The 18638-nt window shown below is 38.5% G+C and overlaps 1 protein-coding gene and 1 long non-coding RNA gene across 2 annotated transcripts; one reads left to right on the top strand and one right to left on the bottom strand.

Moving 5' to 3' along the window:
• Window positions 1-1369: 1369 nt before the first annotated feature.
• Window positions 1370-3679, top strand: LOC108837564 (uncharacterized). The gene is made up of 3 exons (XR_008934989.1): window positions 1370-1982; window positions 2161-3176; window positions 3273-3679. It is a non-coding gene; the product is annotated as an uncharacterized LOC108837564 (long non-coding RNA).
• A 12021-nt stretch (window positions 3680-15700) lies between these two features.
• Window positions 15701-17917, bottom strand: LOC108812699 (tubulin beta-2 chain). Its single transcript, XM_018585030.2, has 3 exons — window positions 17431-17917; window positions 17091-17360; window positions 15701-16593 (listed from the first exon to the last, which is right to left on the bottom strand). The coding sequence occupies exons 1-3, from the start codon at window positions 17822-17824 to the stop codon at window positions 15905-15907; spliced, it is 1353 nt and encodes a 450-aa protein (XP_018440532.1). The 5' UTR covers window positions 17825-17917; the 3' UTR covers window positions 15701-15904.
• Between the last annotated feature and the right edge of the window lie 721 nt (window positions 17918-18638).

The raw sequence follows: 18638 nt of genomic DNA, 5'->3' as shown, positions 1-18638 counted from the left end.
GTACTTCATCCATTTTTAAAGAGTGTCACTTTGATTTTTCACACTAATGAAGAAAATAATAAAATGCATTTATGTTCTTAATAATTATAACTATTCAATCAATAGTATTAAGATAAAAAAGTATTTATAAAATCACTCTATTTTACAATTAATATTAATTTAAAATATATATAAATTACATTTGATTGTAAGTAATATTTTGTGTAATAAAAAGTGTCAAAACACTCTTTATAAAATAAAGAAACTAATAATTATCATAAGAAAAATTACTTGCATGTTGGAAGTATCAAAATAGAAGGACCGCTGGAGATTGAACTGTAGATTTTAAAAGGAACAGCATAGAAAATACAAGACTATAGTTTATTAACAAAACGAAAAAATAATATAGAATTGACAATATCATTGGTCGTTAGCGTAAAAAGACAGAACCTTTAAAGGTAGAAGACCTTGATTGGAAAAGAAATATCGAGTAAACAATATATTTAATTTAAAAAAATTGAATTGATTATCCAGATCAGAGTAGTTTACTCGGATCCAAAAATCCAAAAAAACATCCGTAATTGAATCAAAAATTTATAAATACCTATTTGGTTCAAAATCTTTTATCTATACAAATCAGAACATAAAAACGATCTAAATAAATCCACATCCAAAAATGACTCGAGTAACACTCGGTAAAAACTGGTTCATACACGGTCTAAAAACATAATATGCAAGACTATGATTCCATGTGTTATATTTCTATATTTATTTTAATATTTAGTTTTAATATTTTTTTTTTGCAATTTCTATTATTATTTTGTATATTTCCAAGTAATATGAAACTTAAAATATCAAATTTAAATTTTAGTAATGTTTGGTTTTAAATATTAATAATTTATTTTAGCTATTAGTAAAATTTTATATAAATATCATAGATTTCAGCTAAATTATGATGAAGTTTTAGGCACTTAAATTTTTTTAGGTCTAAATATCCAAACCGATCTGAATGTGTACTTAGTTAGAGCCAAATATATAAGACGTGGACTTGGAAAAACCAATCCGAAAATCCAAACTGCTGAGGCATGTAACAAACCATTGTCAAAAGGATTTTATATAGTTTGATGATATAATCGTTCTAGGCTATAGAATTCATGCGCTTGTTCACTATAGAAGATTTCGATAATCTATTTGTTGGTGATGATCTTCTACTTAAGATGGCAAGAAGTTTCGGTGGTCATGTTTTATGGTTAAAGTGTTCACAGGGTTTGGTATTTTCACGAATTTCATTGAATACAGATATTTTTCTATTCAATCATTTTTTGCAAATATCTTTATATATAAAAGAGAGTTTCAATCTCTCCTGGGGTGTCCACATGGGATTCCAGATCAGAAATTCGAGCTCTTTGACACTGACACGTGTCCAAGACAGTAATGTTCTGCGTTTCATTTATTTATGTTTGTAATTCATTTGGGCTTTTGTGTATATTTTGTGTTTGTGTCAAGTCTTATGAAGCCCATCCGATAAAGAGTAAGTCAATATGCTTAACACGCGTCGTTTTGTATATCATATGGGTTGAACCCTCTTCTTCTCCGCCGTCGCGATATGGAGTCACACCCTAGGCTTTCGATTCAGTTGCTTATCTTCTTCCTACCGACCCATAAATCCACCAGTTACAGATTCATTCTATTAAAATCTGTCTTAAATCATCATTCAATATCTACCTTTATATATAGATGAAGACAAAGAGTATGCATATCAAACGGCTGTGAACATCGGAAGTCACGTTTGCAAAGGCATTCATCAGATGATCACCGCTACAGCTCAACCCCTGCTGCCATATCCGCAGAATCCTCTCAGCACCATCTTAACCTCTTGGCCTCAGCCACTTCAGTCGCCACTACAACCGCCGTGACCGCGAGAAATAACAATACCCCATCGGTTGACCTTTCTTTGATTTACACTGCGGCAGCAACTCCGATCAACTCTTTTATCACCGCCGGTACATCCTTCTCCGCATCTCCTTGGTCTTAATATTGAAATATTATATTTTTAAAACGTTTGTTATTACCCTTATAGTTATCAGTTTGATATGCATACTACGAGTACCAAAAAAAAAATTTCGAGGGCTTTGTTATTTGTGAGAGTACTGATTAACATGCACTTTTTTGCTGTTGTAGAGATGGCAAATAGAGTAGAAGCATCAACATGTATCTGGAGGAGAAGAGCTCATTCAAGGCATTTGACTTCACTGTATAGATCCACTGGTGCAAGACCCTCCTTGGGAGGATGATAGTGGAAGAGATGATGAATCGGAAAGTAACACTTTTGATTGGTCAGATAAGAGAAGCAGTTCGCAGCTGAAGAGCTCTCAAGAGAGAGAGAGAGAGAGCATAATCCCTAAAGGGTAAGACTTTTGGAATTCCAGTCTATTTTTTGATTTTTGGTTTTCTTGAACAGTGGGAACTACTAAAGGAAAGTATGAATCGATGTGGGTAGTGGAAAAAGAGGCATTGGAACAGGATTGTTTGTTAACAATTACCCAATAAGGAATCTGAAGTTTGAGATGTACAGGATTGAAACGGTGAGATGAGCCTCGAACCTGAAAATATGGGGAGGAGGGAGTGGCTGAAAGAGAATGTTAAGGAGGAGGAATATGTGGTTATGAAGGCAGAGGTTGACGTGTTGGAGGTGATGATGAGGAGAAGGAACATGGAGACAGACCTGAGAGGATATGTATCAAACCATGCGTTTTTTTCTTTACATTATCTTCTTTTTTCTTCTTTTTTGTTGTCCGAATTGTTTTAATCATCTTATGCTCATTCTGTTTTGTTGTGGTGTTGCAGTTTCGGGGTTCTAATAAGCTTAATTAATTATGTTAAGTAATTCCTCATTGTTTAGGTTCTAGGTTCTAACGGTATTTTTGTTGTTGAATTGACTAGATGTACTAGCATCATGTTAGTTGTTCTCACGAGGTTTTGACTGCATTCAAGAAAAAGCTCAAGTTTTCTGATAACCTAGCATTTTTCTTTGTTACTATTGTGCTATGACTTCTCTTCCATCACATGATCTTAGTCGTTTCTTTATCTACCGTGAGCTGATTGATTCATGACTTTCCTACTTTGTTCATATAGTCTCATATCCAGAAGCTGTCTGATTAAGTTCTTCTACAAATAACTCCCATCCAAGTATAGCTGTAAGAAATAAACGCTTCTATATTTTTTTCAATGTATGATAGATCCACCACATCTTTTTTTCTTTTGTAACTCTTTCATTCTCTTTTGGGCATTAGAGGTATTTGGGCACAGTGAGAGAAGATGAAACTTTCGGAATCCTGCTTGAACGAGAACCTCTTTCTGGATTCTCGAACTTCCCTTAGGTTATCAGAGAATTTCTGAGACACGGATGCCCGCCATTGCCATAAATCTGTACAAAGACATGAGTAAAACCACCTCCGAGGTGAACCTTAATGAAGGACTGTCACACCAAAGTCGAAGGAAAGGGCTGCAGGTTCTGTATGGCTGCTATGTGCGCGGCATGTGTCTTTGAGGTCACACGTGAGACTGGTTATGGCCACTACAGCAACTGACACCGTTCCGTCTAACTTTGCTTCACTTAATATCTCAGTTCGTAGCTCAAGATCTTCTTTCTCTGCTGGTCATCTTCTTACGAGTCATCATTATAATGATATTTGTAATAATATGATTGTATTTCACAGGAAGAGAAAAAGTTTTTTTCGGAGAAAACTATTTTTTTTGTTCAAAGACCGGATTAAAAAAAAAATATACAACCCAATGAACCATGTTTGATAGAACAGACGACAAATTCTAACAATTGTATTTGTCATTTAAAAATGATGATGTGTGTATTAAAGGAAATTAAACTACTCAAGTACATAGAACAACAATTACCAAGCTAAGGTGTGGTTGGTAATTCAATTAGAATTAGAATTACTAGGTATTATTGAGTTATCAAACACGCACAATAGAATATTATTGAATAAAAATTAACATACAACAATATCTAGATACGAATATATTTGATTTTCTGCATAACTTTTAAACATATTACCTTTTTATAAAATAATAAGTATTAGTGTATGTACCTTCTAAAGCAAAACAAATGCTGAAACTTTTTTTGGCTGAAACTATTAGCCTTGGTTAAAATAAAGATTGTAACTATAACATTTTAAATAAAAACATGTAGCTATAATTTGAAATAAATTTTGTTACAAGACAAATTTGAAGCAAAATCAAATCTACTAAAATACAAAATAATATGAATATAGACAAAGAAAGAAATACTAATCCGACAAAGAAAGAAAAAAACATATTTGAATATAAAACATGCATGTACATATCAGAAATAATCAAATTAACTTGAAAAGTTGGAGCAGAATCGTAAGAAAAATTATACTTTAATAGTATATATGTGTTTTTAGTTTATTTATTTATAATTCACCCGTCCTACGCGCTTAATTCACCCGTCCTACGCGTTTAATTCACCCGTCCTACACGCTTAATTCATCCGTCCTATGTGTTTTTAGTTTATTTATTTATAATTCACCCGTCCTACCCGTCCGTCCGATCCCGTCCAAAATAATTAAATAGCAAATTCTTAAGAACAAAAAAAAAGTAAATCCATTAAGATATTATTTCTCATGTTTACTCAAACTCTGACCAACATAAATAAATATTAAATTTATTAAATAAATAATTTTATAATTAATTATACATTTTAACTGAAACAAAATTTTAACGATAATCTATTGTAAAAACTAAATTTAGTAAAAATATGAGATACTCCACTTAAGTATATAATATTAAAGAAAAAATATGTGAATTTATTTAACAAAAATAAAATCATATTAAACCTTTTAACAATAATCATATTTTAAAAAATAAGAAGTAATATTTATTTTAAAAATTATAATTTTTTTTTCAGATAATATAGTTTGTTTAGTCTTCAAATACAATAACATGTACTGAATTTCTATTTTTAAATAATAACTATTTATATAAAATATTTACTCTAATTATAAAAATTATTTGTTAATTCTCATCCCGCCCGTAGGGCGGGCCGATCCTAGTAATTTATATATTTTGGAGGATTTCTCCAAAAATAGAAGATCATTATCTTGTATAGATCTTATGGTACACACGGAAAAAATAATAATAAAGATAGATTATTTCCGTTGACAAGATAATTAATAATTAAATGTATATTAAATATTTTAGTTCCGGTCAAACGATACAATAGTATCAAGAAACGGCAAGGTTCACGCCTCTTCCTTAAGAAAGCATAATGATTCGAGTGAATAATTAATTTCTCACCTTTGCTAAAATGGTTAAAATATTTATTAACCATTCTCCAAATTTCTGTATTCTATCCCAAGTAAAAGAAAAGCCCTAAATTAACTTTGAAACTAAAGTTTCAAAAAAGAAAAAAACTTTGAATCTGCCTCTGGGAGTCTGATAAATTACTTCAGAACAGAAACATTCAACAACTGTGACATGGTTCTAATATAAACAAAAACTAGATTTTGACCCGCGATTTTGAAGCGCGAAATATTTTACGATGAAAAATTTCACTAATAATTTAACAAATATTTTGGTAATTTTTTAAGAGTGTGTATTTAAAATATTTTTTCATTTAAATCAGTATTTTTAAATTCAACCCGATTGTGATTATACCGTTAATCCGGAAATCTAACAATTCAATTTATGTTTTTAAAATATTCATATTAAAAAATCACTAAAACCCGAGACTAACCGATTGAACTGATGGATGGCCGATATGTAATCTAATTGGATTTAAATTGTAATAGTTTCATAATTTGTAATCTTATAATCGAAATTTTAAAGTTCACTATTTTGCAATTTATGAAATTATGACGTTTTTACAAAATTTTAAAAAGAAAATGATAGATATAAAATAACTAAGATTAATTATTGTATTATTTGGAAACATTGATAGTAGTATAAAAATATATTGTTTGAAAACATTGATAGTAGTATATAGAAATAAGTATATTGTTTGGAAACACTGATAGTAGTATAAAGAAATAAGTATATTGTTTGGAAACATGGATAGTAGTATAAAGAAAGGAACATTAGTAATTAAATGTATGTTTAACTATAAAGTATAAAGATGTATTTAATTTAAAAACTTACAAAATAAATGTTAGGTCCAATAGAATGTTTCTGTTTTAATAAGATAGATGTACAGATATATAAATATATTTATAAACTTTTGTTACTATTAACCGGTTGCGGTCCGTTACTACTCGGAACGTTACTCTATACTTACATCTCCTCTATCCATCCATCTGTCTCGTGACTCTCATCTGATGCCCTGCATGGTCTGTTGTAAATGGATTCGTGACAGCCAGAACCAATCTGAAATGTATTCTTTTATCTCTTATTAAATATAACTGACTTTTTAAATATTTTTTTTTGCTAAAACTGCAAATATCATATATATGAAAGTAGATTTTACAAAGAAGATCTAAGCTTTGAACCATCTTGGCAAAAAGAAAGGAAAAAACAAGATGAAACAACAAACATCCAATACATTGGACTAATAATCACCTATCGCAACCAGAGAGCCATAAGTGATTTAAAATGCTTGTTCAGCCTCCTAGCAGAAACTATGTTCCTCATTTCTCTATCGATGAGTCTGAAAACGGCAGAAGGTGGCAGGGAGGTCTGGTTATGGATGAGGTTGTTTCTCTGTTTCCAGAGATGGAATACAACCGTATGCGTAGCCAGCTTCCTCAAGAGAGTCACCCTCTTCGAACGTGAAGATCGGATCCATGATAGGAGTTCAGCCCAGTTAGTAATCTGCTGAGGTGGGGCGCCACATCTGATGAAAACTTGGGCCCAAACATCGCAGCTATAGGTGCAAGACAGCAGCAGATGGTCTCGTGTCTCCACACCCGTTGAGCAGAGCGCGCAGACAACAGGGACCGGCATCCCCCACGACGCGAGCCTGGCTCTTGTAGGTAGCCTGTCATAATTTGCAATCCACATTGTGAATCCAAGCTTCAGGACAGCTCCTTTGAACCATACAACATCGAACCACTCCTTAGCATCTTGCCGAGGCCTCAATACTTCCCAAGTGGCCTGCGAGTTAAACACACGCAAAGAAGAATCGCCAGCCAACCATTCAAGGTTATCCTCTACATCATTTGATAAAGGGAGAGAGACAGTAGTTAAATAACAATGAAGCTCCACTTCCTTTTGAGATCTAGGATGAGGTAAGGACCAGTTTGCTCCCGTAATAGCGTCAGCCATGACAACATCTTTCCTTATTCTGAGTGCTCGGGGCCCATTAGCGCCAATATAAGAGAGCAGCTGTCCCAGTGGCGTCCACACGTCGAGCCAGAAGCTAGTATTCATTCCGTTACCCAACACTGTATTGCAGAATTGAAGAGCAACCGGCCTGAGCTTCAAGAGCCTCTTCCAGGCCCAGGAGTCAGTCGTGGCAGGAAGGATAGACCAGAACCAGTTCCCATCAAGATGAATGCTCTTGTGCCAGTCCACCCATAACGAGTCCGCGGCCGACAGCAATAGCCAAATGAATTTCAGTCCTAAGACTATATTCCAGACAGTGAGATTTCTGATGCCCAAACCCCCTTCTTTTTTAGGCAAAAAGACCGTCGTCCAAGCAACTTTAGCAATGCCTTTTTTCTCTATATTCCCCGCCCAAAGGAACCTGGCGCACAGCGACTCTATGTTGTCAATGCAACCTTTTGGTAGCATGAAAACAGAAGCCCAGAAATTAAATAATCCAAAGATGACTATCCTGAGCAATTGTAACCGACCAGCAAATGAGAGCAACTTAACAGACCAGGACTGAAAGCATTTGGTAATCTTAACCATAAGGGGAGCATACTCTGATATTTTTAATTTCCTGCTCATGAGGGGAAGCCCGAGATATCTAACTGGCAGTGTTCCCGATGGGAAACCATAGCTTGATATCGCTAGAGATTCAGATGGTTCCAGGCCCGCGACGAAGAGCTCCGTTTTCGAGGTGTTCATGTGAAGACCAAACCAGGAAGCAAAGTCATCAAGACATTCTGAAATTCCATGTAGACTGTTGCTACTACCATCAAAGAATACCATCACGTCGTCCGCAAACATGAGATGAGAAATCTTTAAGTCTTGGGTTCTCGGATGATAGCCAATGTTTCCTCCATCATATCAGGAGACAAGGAGCCTCGAAAGGCACTCCATTGCTAAAATGAAAAGGTATGGCGACAACGGATCCCCTTGTCGTATTCCTTTCGTACTCTTGAAGAAGCCACCCGTGGAACCATTGACTGAGATGGAGAAGGTAGCAGTAGACAGGCATTGGGAAATAAGACTTATGTAGCTTTCCGGTATGGCGATCGCACGAAGAGATGCCAAAATGAAGTCCCATCTAACACTATCAAATGCTTTCTTTAAATCAACTTTCAACATACCTCTCGCTGAAATGTGTCTTGTGTTATATCCATTAACGAGGTCTGTAGCTAAGAGGACATTTTCAGCAAGGAGACGGCCATGCAGAAAGGCTGACTGAGATTTGGACACCATAAGCGGGAGGATCTCTTTTAACCTGGACGCTAGAAGCTTGGCAATCACCTTGTACATTGTATTGAGACAGGATATGGGCCTAAACTCCGCTGGATGAGAGGCGTTCGGAATTTTCGGAATTAAGACTAGATTAGCTGCATTCCACTGTTTTAACAGACAGCCCGATGTAAAAAATTCCTGGATTGCTTCAGTGATCTCCGGACCAATTACCTCCCAAGAGGCTATAAAGAACTCCGAAGAGTACCCATCAGGACCTCCGGTTTTGTTTCGAGGCAGAGTGAAGAAAGCAGTTTTAATCTCAGACGCTGAAAACCCCAATTCAAACCTATTTGCTTGGTCTGCTGTGCACTTGAAGTCGAATAAGAGATCCAAGTCACTCTGGATAAATAACGGCTGAGAGGTAGCGCTGCCCAACAGATCAGAAAAGTATTCAACACACTGATGTTGAATCCCAGCCAGCGAGACAATGCGCTCACCATTCTCCGATACCAGATAATGAATGTGATTTAAAGCTTGTCTGGAAGTAGCATATCTGTGAAACAGTCTGGAATTTCCGTCACCAAACAAAATCCAGTTGATACGGGCTCTCTGGAAGAAGAAAGAAGCCTCAGCCGTTGATAACTCTTCCCACTCCTTCATAGCTAGCAGCTCATCAGCAGCATTAGGCGTGGTGGGATCAGCGAGAGTTTTCACCTGCGCTAGGAGGAGCTTGTCATGAGCTCGAGCTGTCCTCTTCTCAATACCTGAATAATTAAGCCTACTGAAATCCTTGATTGTCTTTTTTAAGAGCTTGAGCTTCCGAGAAACCCTGAACATGGCTGATCCAGTAACATTAAATGAGAACCAAGCAGCGCATATTGTAGCAAGAAAGTCCGGGTCTTGAATGGTGAGGTTATAGAACCTAAAGGGTTTTCTGACCATCACCCTGTTCGGCTCCAGAGTTACAATAATCACAGCATGATCAGAGAACTCAGGGCAACCAAAGAACGCCACCGACGAAGGGAAAGCATAATACCAGTCCTCATTAACTAGAGCTCTGTCCAGCTTCTTAGCTATAGGGTCACTCTTGCGTTTGTTCCACCACGTGAAGGTGTTACCTCTGAAGTTCAGGTCATCGACGTTCGCAGAGAGCAGACATTGGTTGAAGTCCCTAATCCTTTTGTCCATGTTGAGAGAAGGAGGTTTTGAATGCTCATTAGGGGCTCTAACCTGTTTGAAATCGCCAAGAATGAGCCATGGCTTGGAGTCGAGACCGTACATGGAAACCAGTGAAACAATCTCAGACCACAGATTTAGGCGCTCATCAACATCATTCGAAGCATATATGACCGTAATAAATATCGTGACTTGCGTAGAAGGCCACATAACCTCGGCTGTGATCATCTGCAGAGATTTATAGATGACAGTAACCAAGAGAGAGGGATGCCAAATGATCCAGATTTTACCTAGGGGAGAGAAGCCGTAATTGTCATCCGACGACCATCCAGGAAAAAGTTCGGAGACAAATTTATTAAACTTAGGAAGCTTCACATGCGTCTCAACGAGAGCACCAAAAAGAGGAGAATGCTTCCTATACCATTTACGTAATCCGCTGCGGTGACTGAATTTGTTCAATCCGCGTATATTCCAGCAAAAAATGTCTGTCGACATTAAAAATTAGTTGATTTTGGGGCCCCTGCCCCGCTTTCCTTTCAGGCCTGAGAAACTCTTTCTGTTACGAACTACTTCGAAATCTGGCTCATGTCTGCTGAATTCGCCTTCTTCCAGCTCAGAGTCTGATGATTCCACATCAGAGGAGTCCGGTTGGACATCAGAGTTAGAAGAACGAGAGGTTGCTGAAGCGCTTCGAGGGAACATGGCCAGACGAAGCGAGGCTGAAGCACTAGACTCTCCATTCGCTTTATCAGTTACAGTTCCTAACTTCGAGTTCTCAGTTACCACCACTAAGGTCGTGTTAGACTGAGATGGATGTGATGGGAGAACGGGTGCTGGCTGTTGCGGAATTACAGGAGCAGCAGTTTGCGTTGATGTCGTCTCCACCGCTTCTGAGCTCTTTTCCACCGGAGCAGGAGGTGTTTCCACCACTCTCCATTTCTGCTTGTCTCTGGACCTACTCCTTCTCGTTTTTCTCCCCCCCACTTTTGGCTCCTGCTTCTTAGCTTGAGGGCATTTTGCCTTAGAGTGACCTGTAGCTTTACAAACCGGGCAAGGCTTTGGCGCAGTTGGGCAACGCTTAGTATTGTGGCCTATTTCCTTGCATAACTCACACACTGGTGGCATCCACGGGCTGGACACAAGAATTCTAGCGATGACCCCAGAATCAAATTGCACATTCACCGCCTCCGGCAATGGTTTCCGTGGGTCTATGACCGTAAACACTTTTGCAACCTCCAAGTTAGTTTTATTGGCCGTGATAGGATGCAGAAATTTGGGATGGCCTACCAAACCCGCAATACGCTCGAGCCCATCCTCATTGAAGAACTGCAGCGGAACTTTCCTAAGCTCGAGCCAAATGGGAGCAGAAGTGAGTTCCGGTTTGGAGGGGATGATGCCCGGTTTCCATTTGTCCACAAACATCGTTTGGCCTTCGATCTGCCAAAGCTTCTGTTTTATTACTCTGCTTCTTGTAGCTGCATTTGGAATCCGGAATAGGAAGGAGAACCCTTCCATTTTAGACACCGCTATGTCCCGGTACTGCTTGCTCCAAATTCCATTCACTATATTATGCAGGGTACCCTGTGACGGAGGGTCAGAGTAAAACTGTCCGAGCACGAACGGCTCCCAAGACTTCTTGTTCTTCTCTATCACCGAGTTAGGGATCTTGACACATGTTTCGCCCGAGGGAAGAGTGAAAGCTTCCCCTTTCTTAGATAGGCATTTACCCTTGGCTCTGTCACACCATGTATCTTTAGTTTGAGCCCGCTCCTTTTCTGGCGAGGTTTGCGGGGTAGATAAGCCTTGTTGCTCCTTGCTAACTTCAGCAAGGTACTGAGTCTCCGTTGCGACTGTGGAGTCCGCTGGAGTTTCCTTTAGACCAGCTTGAAGCGAGCTCTGAGACTTGGTCTTGGCGTCAGCTTTAGCTAATTGGGTGGATGAACCAGCTAATTGAGGGGTCACTATGACCTCTGTAGCGACTGGTAGAGTGTCTGAGGAGCACGCAGCTGGAACAGCTAAGCTCAACTCATTCTGGTTATTCTGAGTTATCTCCTTCAACGAAGATGGATCTGCCGTTTCCTCAGCGATCACTGTCTTTGGTGGGGGAGAATCAACACTGTCGGCGCCTAGATCTGACCCATCACGGGGTAGTTGAGCATCCAATACAGCATGGTCACTGAGTTGGGCATCAGAAACTACTTCGTTGACTGGAGTGGCATGATCTGGAGCTGCTGGTTTTGGCGGATGCGAGCTGGCCGGAGCTTTGAGCGGAGGAGAAGCTTTCGAAGACTTAGCGGACTTTGAAGGAGACGACTTTTTGGGTTTTTTCTTCTTCATCTCCTTCGGAGGAGAAGGAGACGAAAGCTGGTCGAGGTTGCGACGCCGGATTAGACGTCGGTGAGAAGCTGATAGGAGAGTCACTGTGCCGGGAAATCGCCGAAAAAGTCGTCTTTCGAGGAGAGAGAAAAATGGTTCCGATAGCTGGTTTTTCTGACTTTTTAAATAGAGTGATTGTATAAACTAAATAGTAACTTATTCTTTAGAAGACTCAAGCAATAACTTAAAATAAGACTAGCTCAATCTTTTACAAAATAAGACTTAATGAAACTAGCTTTCGACAAAACTCCTGACGTGTGACACAATTCTAGCCTTAGCACTTTATTCTTCATGGTCCACTAATGATCCCCTAAGATCTTTCTCTTCAAAATTTATTTGGACTCTGTTGGTTTGCATAAGATTGTTGTAACGACCCTAATTTTATAAACCAAGAATTGGTTTTATTTAATTATTTATTGGACCAAATCTTTATTTAAACCGGTGGTGGGTTGGTTCAATTAATTAATTGAATGATCATATACCTAAGTATATAAGTGTACGCAGCATCCTCTTCCCTCTCCATTTAGCTGCCGTTAATGTCACCTTAGATAGATAGAGCTCAGCCATATTTCTCCTCCTTCCCTGTTGATCAATCTTCCCCCATGTCACCTCTATATTTTATCAGCGTGGACATTCATAGGCATCACCAGCCACCACCAGCCACCATGAAAGAAGAGCCATCACACCATTTGAAAAGAGAGATTAAAGCTCATCAGACACGTTTTGGAAGAGCAGAAGAACGATCGATCAAAACTGAGTATTTCGAAGCCAAATTTTGAGGTTATGTTACACACTCATAGATCTATGTTTATCAGAAAGCGGATCATCATTTGGATTTTTCATCTAATAGTTATGGTCATTTTTTTGGGGCTACTCGTTGTAGATCGGATCCGCCGATAGTCAACTTCATCGGTGTTTTCCCGTTGATATAGAAGGAACCAGCAAACAAGCAAGATATCAATAGAAAGATCTCGTTGTCAGTTTTCCAGATCATCTTCCCGATCGTAAAACTAAGGTACGGTTGGAAAGTTATTGACGTTGCTTCTTGGCCAAGGATGAGCTGAAGTTTTAGCGATGCAGATACAGTTCCGGCCAGTCTCAGCGTAAAGGCCAAACGGTCGACCTAAATGAAATATTTCAATCTGGAAATTTGTCAGTAAGTAGTTCACTCTTTTATCTATCGTCTCCAAGAAGCGGATTGTCATTTCGAGTAATTTTCTGAAAGTTGTGTTTGATTTCGCGAGAGGTATTACTGCAGTCTTCGTTTGCGACCAGCCTGGAGGAGAAGTTAATTTGGTTAATCAAATGGTGTCCGATCGGAGTAAACTCGGTGTCTATGGACAGAGGACATCTAGGACTACATTCTGACCGTACGGATTGAAAAGTTAACAGTCAGTTCTCGAGATATTCATCCGTTGTCTTTAGAGTTCAGTTCTACCAGAATCATCACATTCATTTATCTTCAGAGAGTTCCGGAGTTGCTGTTTCAGAGTCGTCAATGTTCATTATGTGTTTTCTCAGGTTATCTTTAGAACCCGTGGCAAAGGTGAGGGTCTACTCCATAAATTCCGTACCAGTGAAGAATTCTTTCTATGATAGGTTTAGACTTCGAAACATGAAATGTGTCTGCTTGAGTCCTTGCTTGGTAGTTAGTTTATTTATTGCAAACCGGAATTAGGGGTCTAGAGGATTCAACCATTGATTGGATTGTGTGATGATGAGATATGAGATATATATATGTATATACATAGTTATAGTAGGGACTATGTGCGAGGGCGGGGGTTCAGGGATGCCTGGACTAGCGACACCACTGTGGAGGGTCGGGGGCTCAGAGACGTCTGGGCTAGCGACGCAATTTGTGTGGTGCGTGGTGCAGAGACGTTTGCATCTGACGCAGCGATCGAGGGCGGGGGTACAGAGACAGACTGTACTAGCGACGCCACGTATGTATATCCATATGCGGAGATGCGGGGTGTGTGGTATATCTATGCACTATCAGCGCAGTGTTTATTGTGTGTGATGCTTTAGGCGTCTTGCTTGTTCATGTTAGAGCTAAACTTCCATAGCGGGAGTTCTGTTTATTTAAGTCAGTGGTTTGTGGATTAGCATCCCATACCTCACTGAGTGACTCCCCTGTTATTCACCCTCTTTTTCCTCCTTTCAGGTGAGGTAGCCGAGCAGGAGTGATTGCTTTCGGATTGGTGCTTTGGGAGTTTTATTTTTATTTTCAGACTTCGGTTTTATGCTTTTATCGATATTTTCCGGGATTTATTTTATTTATGCTATTATTGGATTATGGTATTGAGTTTGACTTTTGAGAATTAATAAATGGAAACTTTTATGAGATTATTATTTATTATATTATTTTAGAAAATCGGGGTATTACAATTGTCCTCGACTGTCATGCCACTAACGTTTAGTTGAAACATTAGTTTTTCTACTGCTGATATATGGAAAAGCAGCTCGCCTTATACTCTTCTTTTCTCTTCCCATCTCGTGGCACTATGGTAGGATTCTATTGTGGTCACCATCGACTTCTGCAAATGCAAAACTGTCTCTTACTCTCCTCCATTGTTGGCAAGGGTGCGCATATGAATCTTGGTCTGAGCGGAGGTTTCAACAATGTACAACTCTTATTTGATGTGGAGAGTTTTTGCTAACGATTTTGTGGTGGTTCTTATTTGATGTGAAGATCCTCGGTTAGCTTTTGATTTTGTGGTGGTTCTTATTTGATTCCATTATGTAAACTATTATCTATCTTAATTCTAAAAACCATTTAACAAAAGAACTTTGAATGATGGTACTTTTCAGAACAAAGTAATAAAGTGTAGTACAAATCTCGCTGGTACAAAAATTATCCATGATCTTGAAGTCAAGGCTAACAGCAGATTAGTGCAAATGAAATGTATTCATGGATCATTCCGCTTTCTTAACATTTTCCATAACCCATAATCTACCCTCGCGGGGATTCTTTAACCACGCCGTAGTTTCCACATAAATTCATAATAGGTACAAAATTGATTGGTACTTGATGATGATGGTGATCATGGAATTTCCACTAATATGAAGTTCTACGTGTTCCAAAGTAACTTCAAAATATACAGCGGAATTTCTTCATTTCGAAAATTCTACTATACAAAACTTCATATTTGGAATTCATTAGTTTTAATTCTTTATACAGTTATCTATTTTTCAAATTATCTGTCTAACTTTTATGGACAACACCGAAGTAAAATATTATACAAAACAAAAATATTATACAATACATAGTTAATACAAATTATAAAGCAAAAATACAAAACAATAAAATCATATGAAAATAAAATTATCACATTAACTAATGAAAATACAATATTTTAAAAACTTGTAGCTTGTAGTCAGTTAATAAAAATAAAAAGACTTAGTTATTATTTCAAAATGTATGACTTAGTAATAAAAATGAAATTTTATGATTTTTGTTTAAATTTATCAATAAAGACTAGTATAAAATATAAAAAAATTTAATGTCTTAAAGTTGTTGCTTTGGGAGATGTTCTAAGAATCCCTGTGAAAATAATGGCTTGGCTATGATAACTCCACAAAGTAATAGAAGCTTCATACTAAAACGAAATGGAAAAAACCGAACCAAATTTAAGAACTAAAAGTACACAAACAACACACCATAATAAGTCAACAAGATCCAGAGTTTGTCAATACAAGCATAAAAAAAACCTGCAACTGGTAGTTGAGGTTTCCTTTTTAAAAAGAACAAAACAGAAAAGAGAGAAAACGAATGACTAAATTGGTTGAGAAGAGGGTAGGTACACACTTACTCTCAGTACTCCTCCTCCTGTTGGTAATCTCCTTCTTCCTCATCCTCGTACTCACCTTCTTCATCTGCAGTTGCGTCTTGGTATTGCTGGTACTCTGAGACAAGATCGTTCATGTTGCTCTCTGCTTCTGTGAACTCCATCTCGTCCATTCCTTCACCTGTGTACCAATGCAAGAAAGCCTTCCTCCTGAACATAGCTGTGAACTGCTCACTCACACGCCTGAACATCTCTTGGATCGATGTTGAGTTCCCAATGAAAGTGGATGCCATCTTCAAACCGGTAGGAGGGATGTCACAGACTGTTGATTTCACATTGTTGGGGATCCACTCAACAAAGTAGGAAGAGTTCTTGTTCTGCACGTTCAGCATCTGCTCGTCGACTTCCTTTGTGCTCATCTTGCCACGGAACATGGCGGAGGCTGTGAGGTAACGCCCGTGCCTTGGGTCAGCAGCACACATCATGTTCTTGGAGTCCCACATTTGCTGGGTGAGTTCAGGGACAGTGAGGGAACGGTACTGCTGAGATCCTCTTGAGGTGAGAGGAGCAAAACCCACCATGAAGAAGTGAAGACGAGGGAATGGGATCAGATTGACAGCAAGCTTACGGAGGTCAGAGTTAAGCTGACCAGGGAATCTCAGACAGCATGTGACACCAGACATTGTGGCAGATATCAAATGGTTCAAGTCACCAACTGCATAAAGAAAAAAAAGAGAGAACACGTATATAAGTTACCTCCTCGCCACATAAACAAACATGCACAACAAAAAAGCTTATTAAAGAGCAAGCGCTACACTTTCACATCAATTAGGCAGTCTATTATAGTGCTCTTCTAAACAAACACTGGATTATGAATACTTCTTGTGTTAAATGAGTACAAGACATACCAAAGAATCAGATGACACTTAAATATGCCATTGGTATAAGAGAAGTGTAGTTCAATGATTTATTATTGGTGATGAGATCAATACATATAACCAGAGAATAACAAACAGAGCTAATAACACAAAACATAGGGCGCATATATATACATACAATAACAGAACCACTAAACACAGTCACGAAACAATAGGTTTACATATAGCGAGAGCATCAATCAGGGCTATTAGAATCGCTATACAAAAACAATAACCAAATCAAGTTCGCCATCTAGAAACAAAGCAAATCAACTACAGATCAAAAAGGACTTACAGCTAGGGGTAGTGAGTTTGAGAGTCCTGAAACAGATATCGTACAAGGCCTCGTTGTCAAGAACCATGCACTCATCAGCATTCTCAACGAGCTGGTGAACAGACAAAGTAGCATTATAAGGCTCAACGACAGTGTCAGAGACCTTAGGCGAAGGGAACACAGAGAAGGTCAACATCATGCGGTCAGGGTACTCCTCCCTGATCTTCGATATCAACAAAGTCCCCATCCCAGATCCAGTTCCTCCTCCCAACGAATGGCACACTTGAAACCCTACACAAAGCAACAAAACAGTTAAGCACAATCAACACTCAAGAAAAGAGTAGATCTACAATCTTTATACCTTGGAGGCAGTCACAGTTCTCGGCTTCTTTACGAACAACGTCGAGGACGGAGTCGATAAGCTCAGCGCCTTCAGTGTAGTGTCCCTTCGCCCAGTTGTTACCAGCACCGGACTGGCCGAAGACGAAGTTATCAGGACGGAAGGTCTGGCCGTAGGGTCCAGATCTGAGACTGTCCATGGTCCCAGGCTCCAGATCCATGAGCACGGCGCGAGGGACGAATCTACCGCAGCTGGCTTCGTTGTAGTAGACGTTGATGCGCTCGAGCTGGAGATCCGAGTCTCCGGTGTAACGGCCGGTTGGATCTATGCCGTGCTCGGCGCAGACGACTTCCCAGAACTTGGCGCCGATCTGGTTGCCGCACTGGCCGCCCTGGATGTGAAGGATCTCACGCATTTTCGCTGGATTGAGATTGAGAGAAGCTTCTCGGGAAGTGTGGAGGAGAGGGATAGATCTAGGGTTTCCGAAATGAAGTGGAGTGAGTGAGAGAGTGGGATTTATATTAGCGGAGATGCCCAACGGGGTTTTTTCCCTTTTTTTCTAATAATCCGTTTATTATTATTTTCTCCCTAAATATCTTAGGCGCCTATTTTAAATTTTGAAAATAGCCAATTTGTAACGCCCAATTTCAAATTATTTGTTTATGCGAATGTCAGTTTCCCCGTATATAAATTTAATGAAAGCTCCAAATCGTATTAAATATCTCTTTCTGTTTTAAAATTTTGTTTTTGTGCATTTGTTTTTTTTCGTATATTTTCCGCCAGTACGTAAAGGTTAAAAAGGAATAATGGAGGAGCACATGTTTTATCCTTGTTAAATGGAAAGCAGTATAACATGCTTGCAAAGACCGAGTTTCACTTTGAAGTTTGACCAAAGATCTTCTGCGGAATTGGTAACAAAAACAAAAACCACTAGGAAGAGCAAATTTGAGTTTCTTTCAAAAAATTACGATCCGAAAAGTTAGAAACTTTACTCAACACCAAAGAGATGAGAGAATTATTACAATCTTTTGACCAAGGAGATGAGAGGAAAAAAATAGAACATACATGCACGTACTAGTAATAGTTAAAACTCTATAAATTAATATTTCGTAAACTAACCAATATATTTTTGGTAAAATTAATAACCACAACAAATTAATAGATTTCACTACTTCAAGTTGAAATGATGTAATATGATACAATTCGATGAAAATAATGAAATTATTAAT

Source organism: Raphanus sativus, chromosome 6, assembly GCF_000801105.2.
Source record: "Raphanus sativus cultivar WK10039 chromosome 6, ASM80110v3, whole genome shotgun sequence".
Classification (NCBI taxonomy): domain Eukaryota; kingdom Viridiplantae; phylum Streptophyta; class Magnoliopsida; order Brassicales; family Brassicaceae; genus Raphanus; species Raphanus sativus.
The sequence above is the reverse complement of the archived record's forward strand: the minus strand, read 5'-3'. Positions and strand labels throughout refer to the sequence as shown.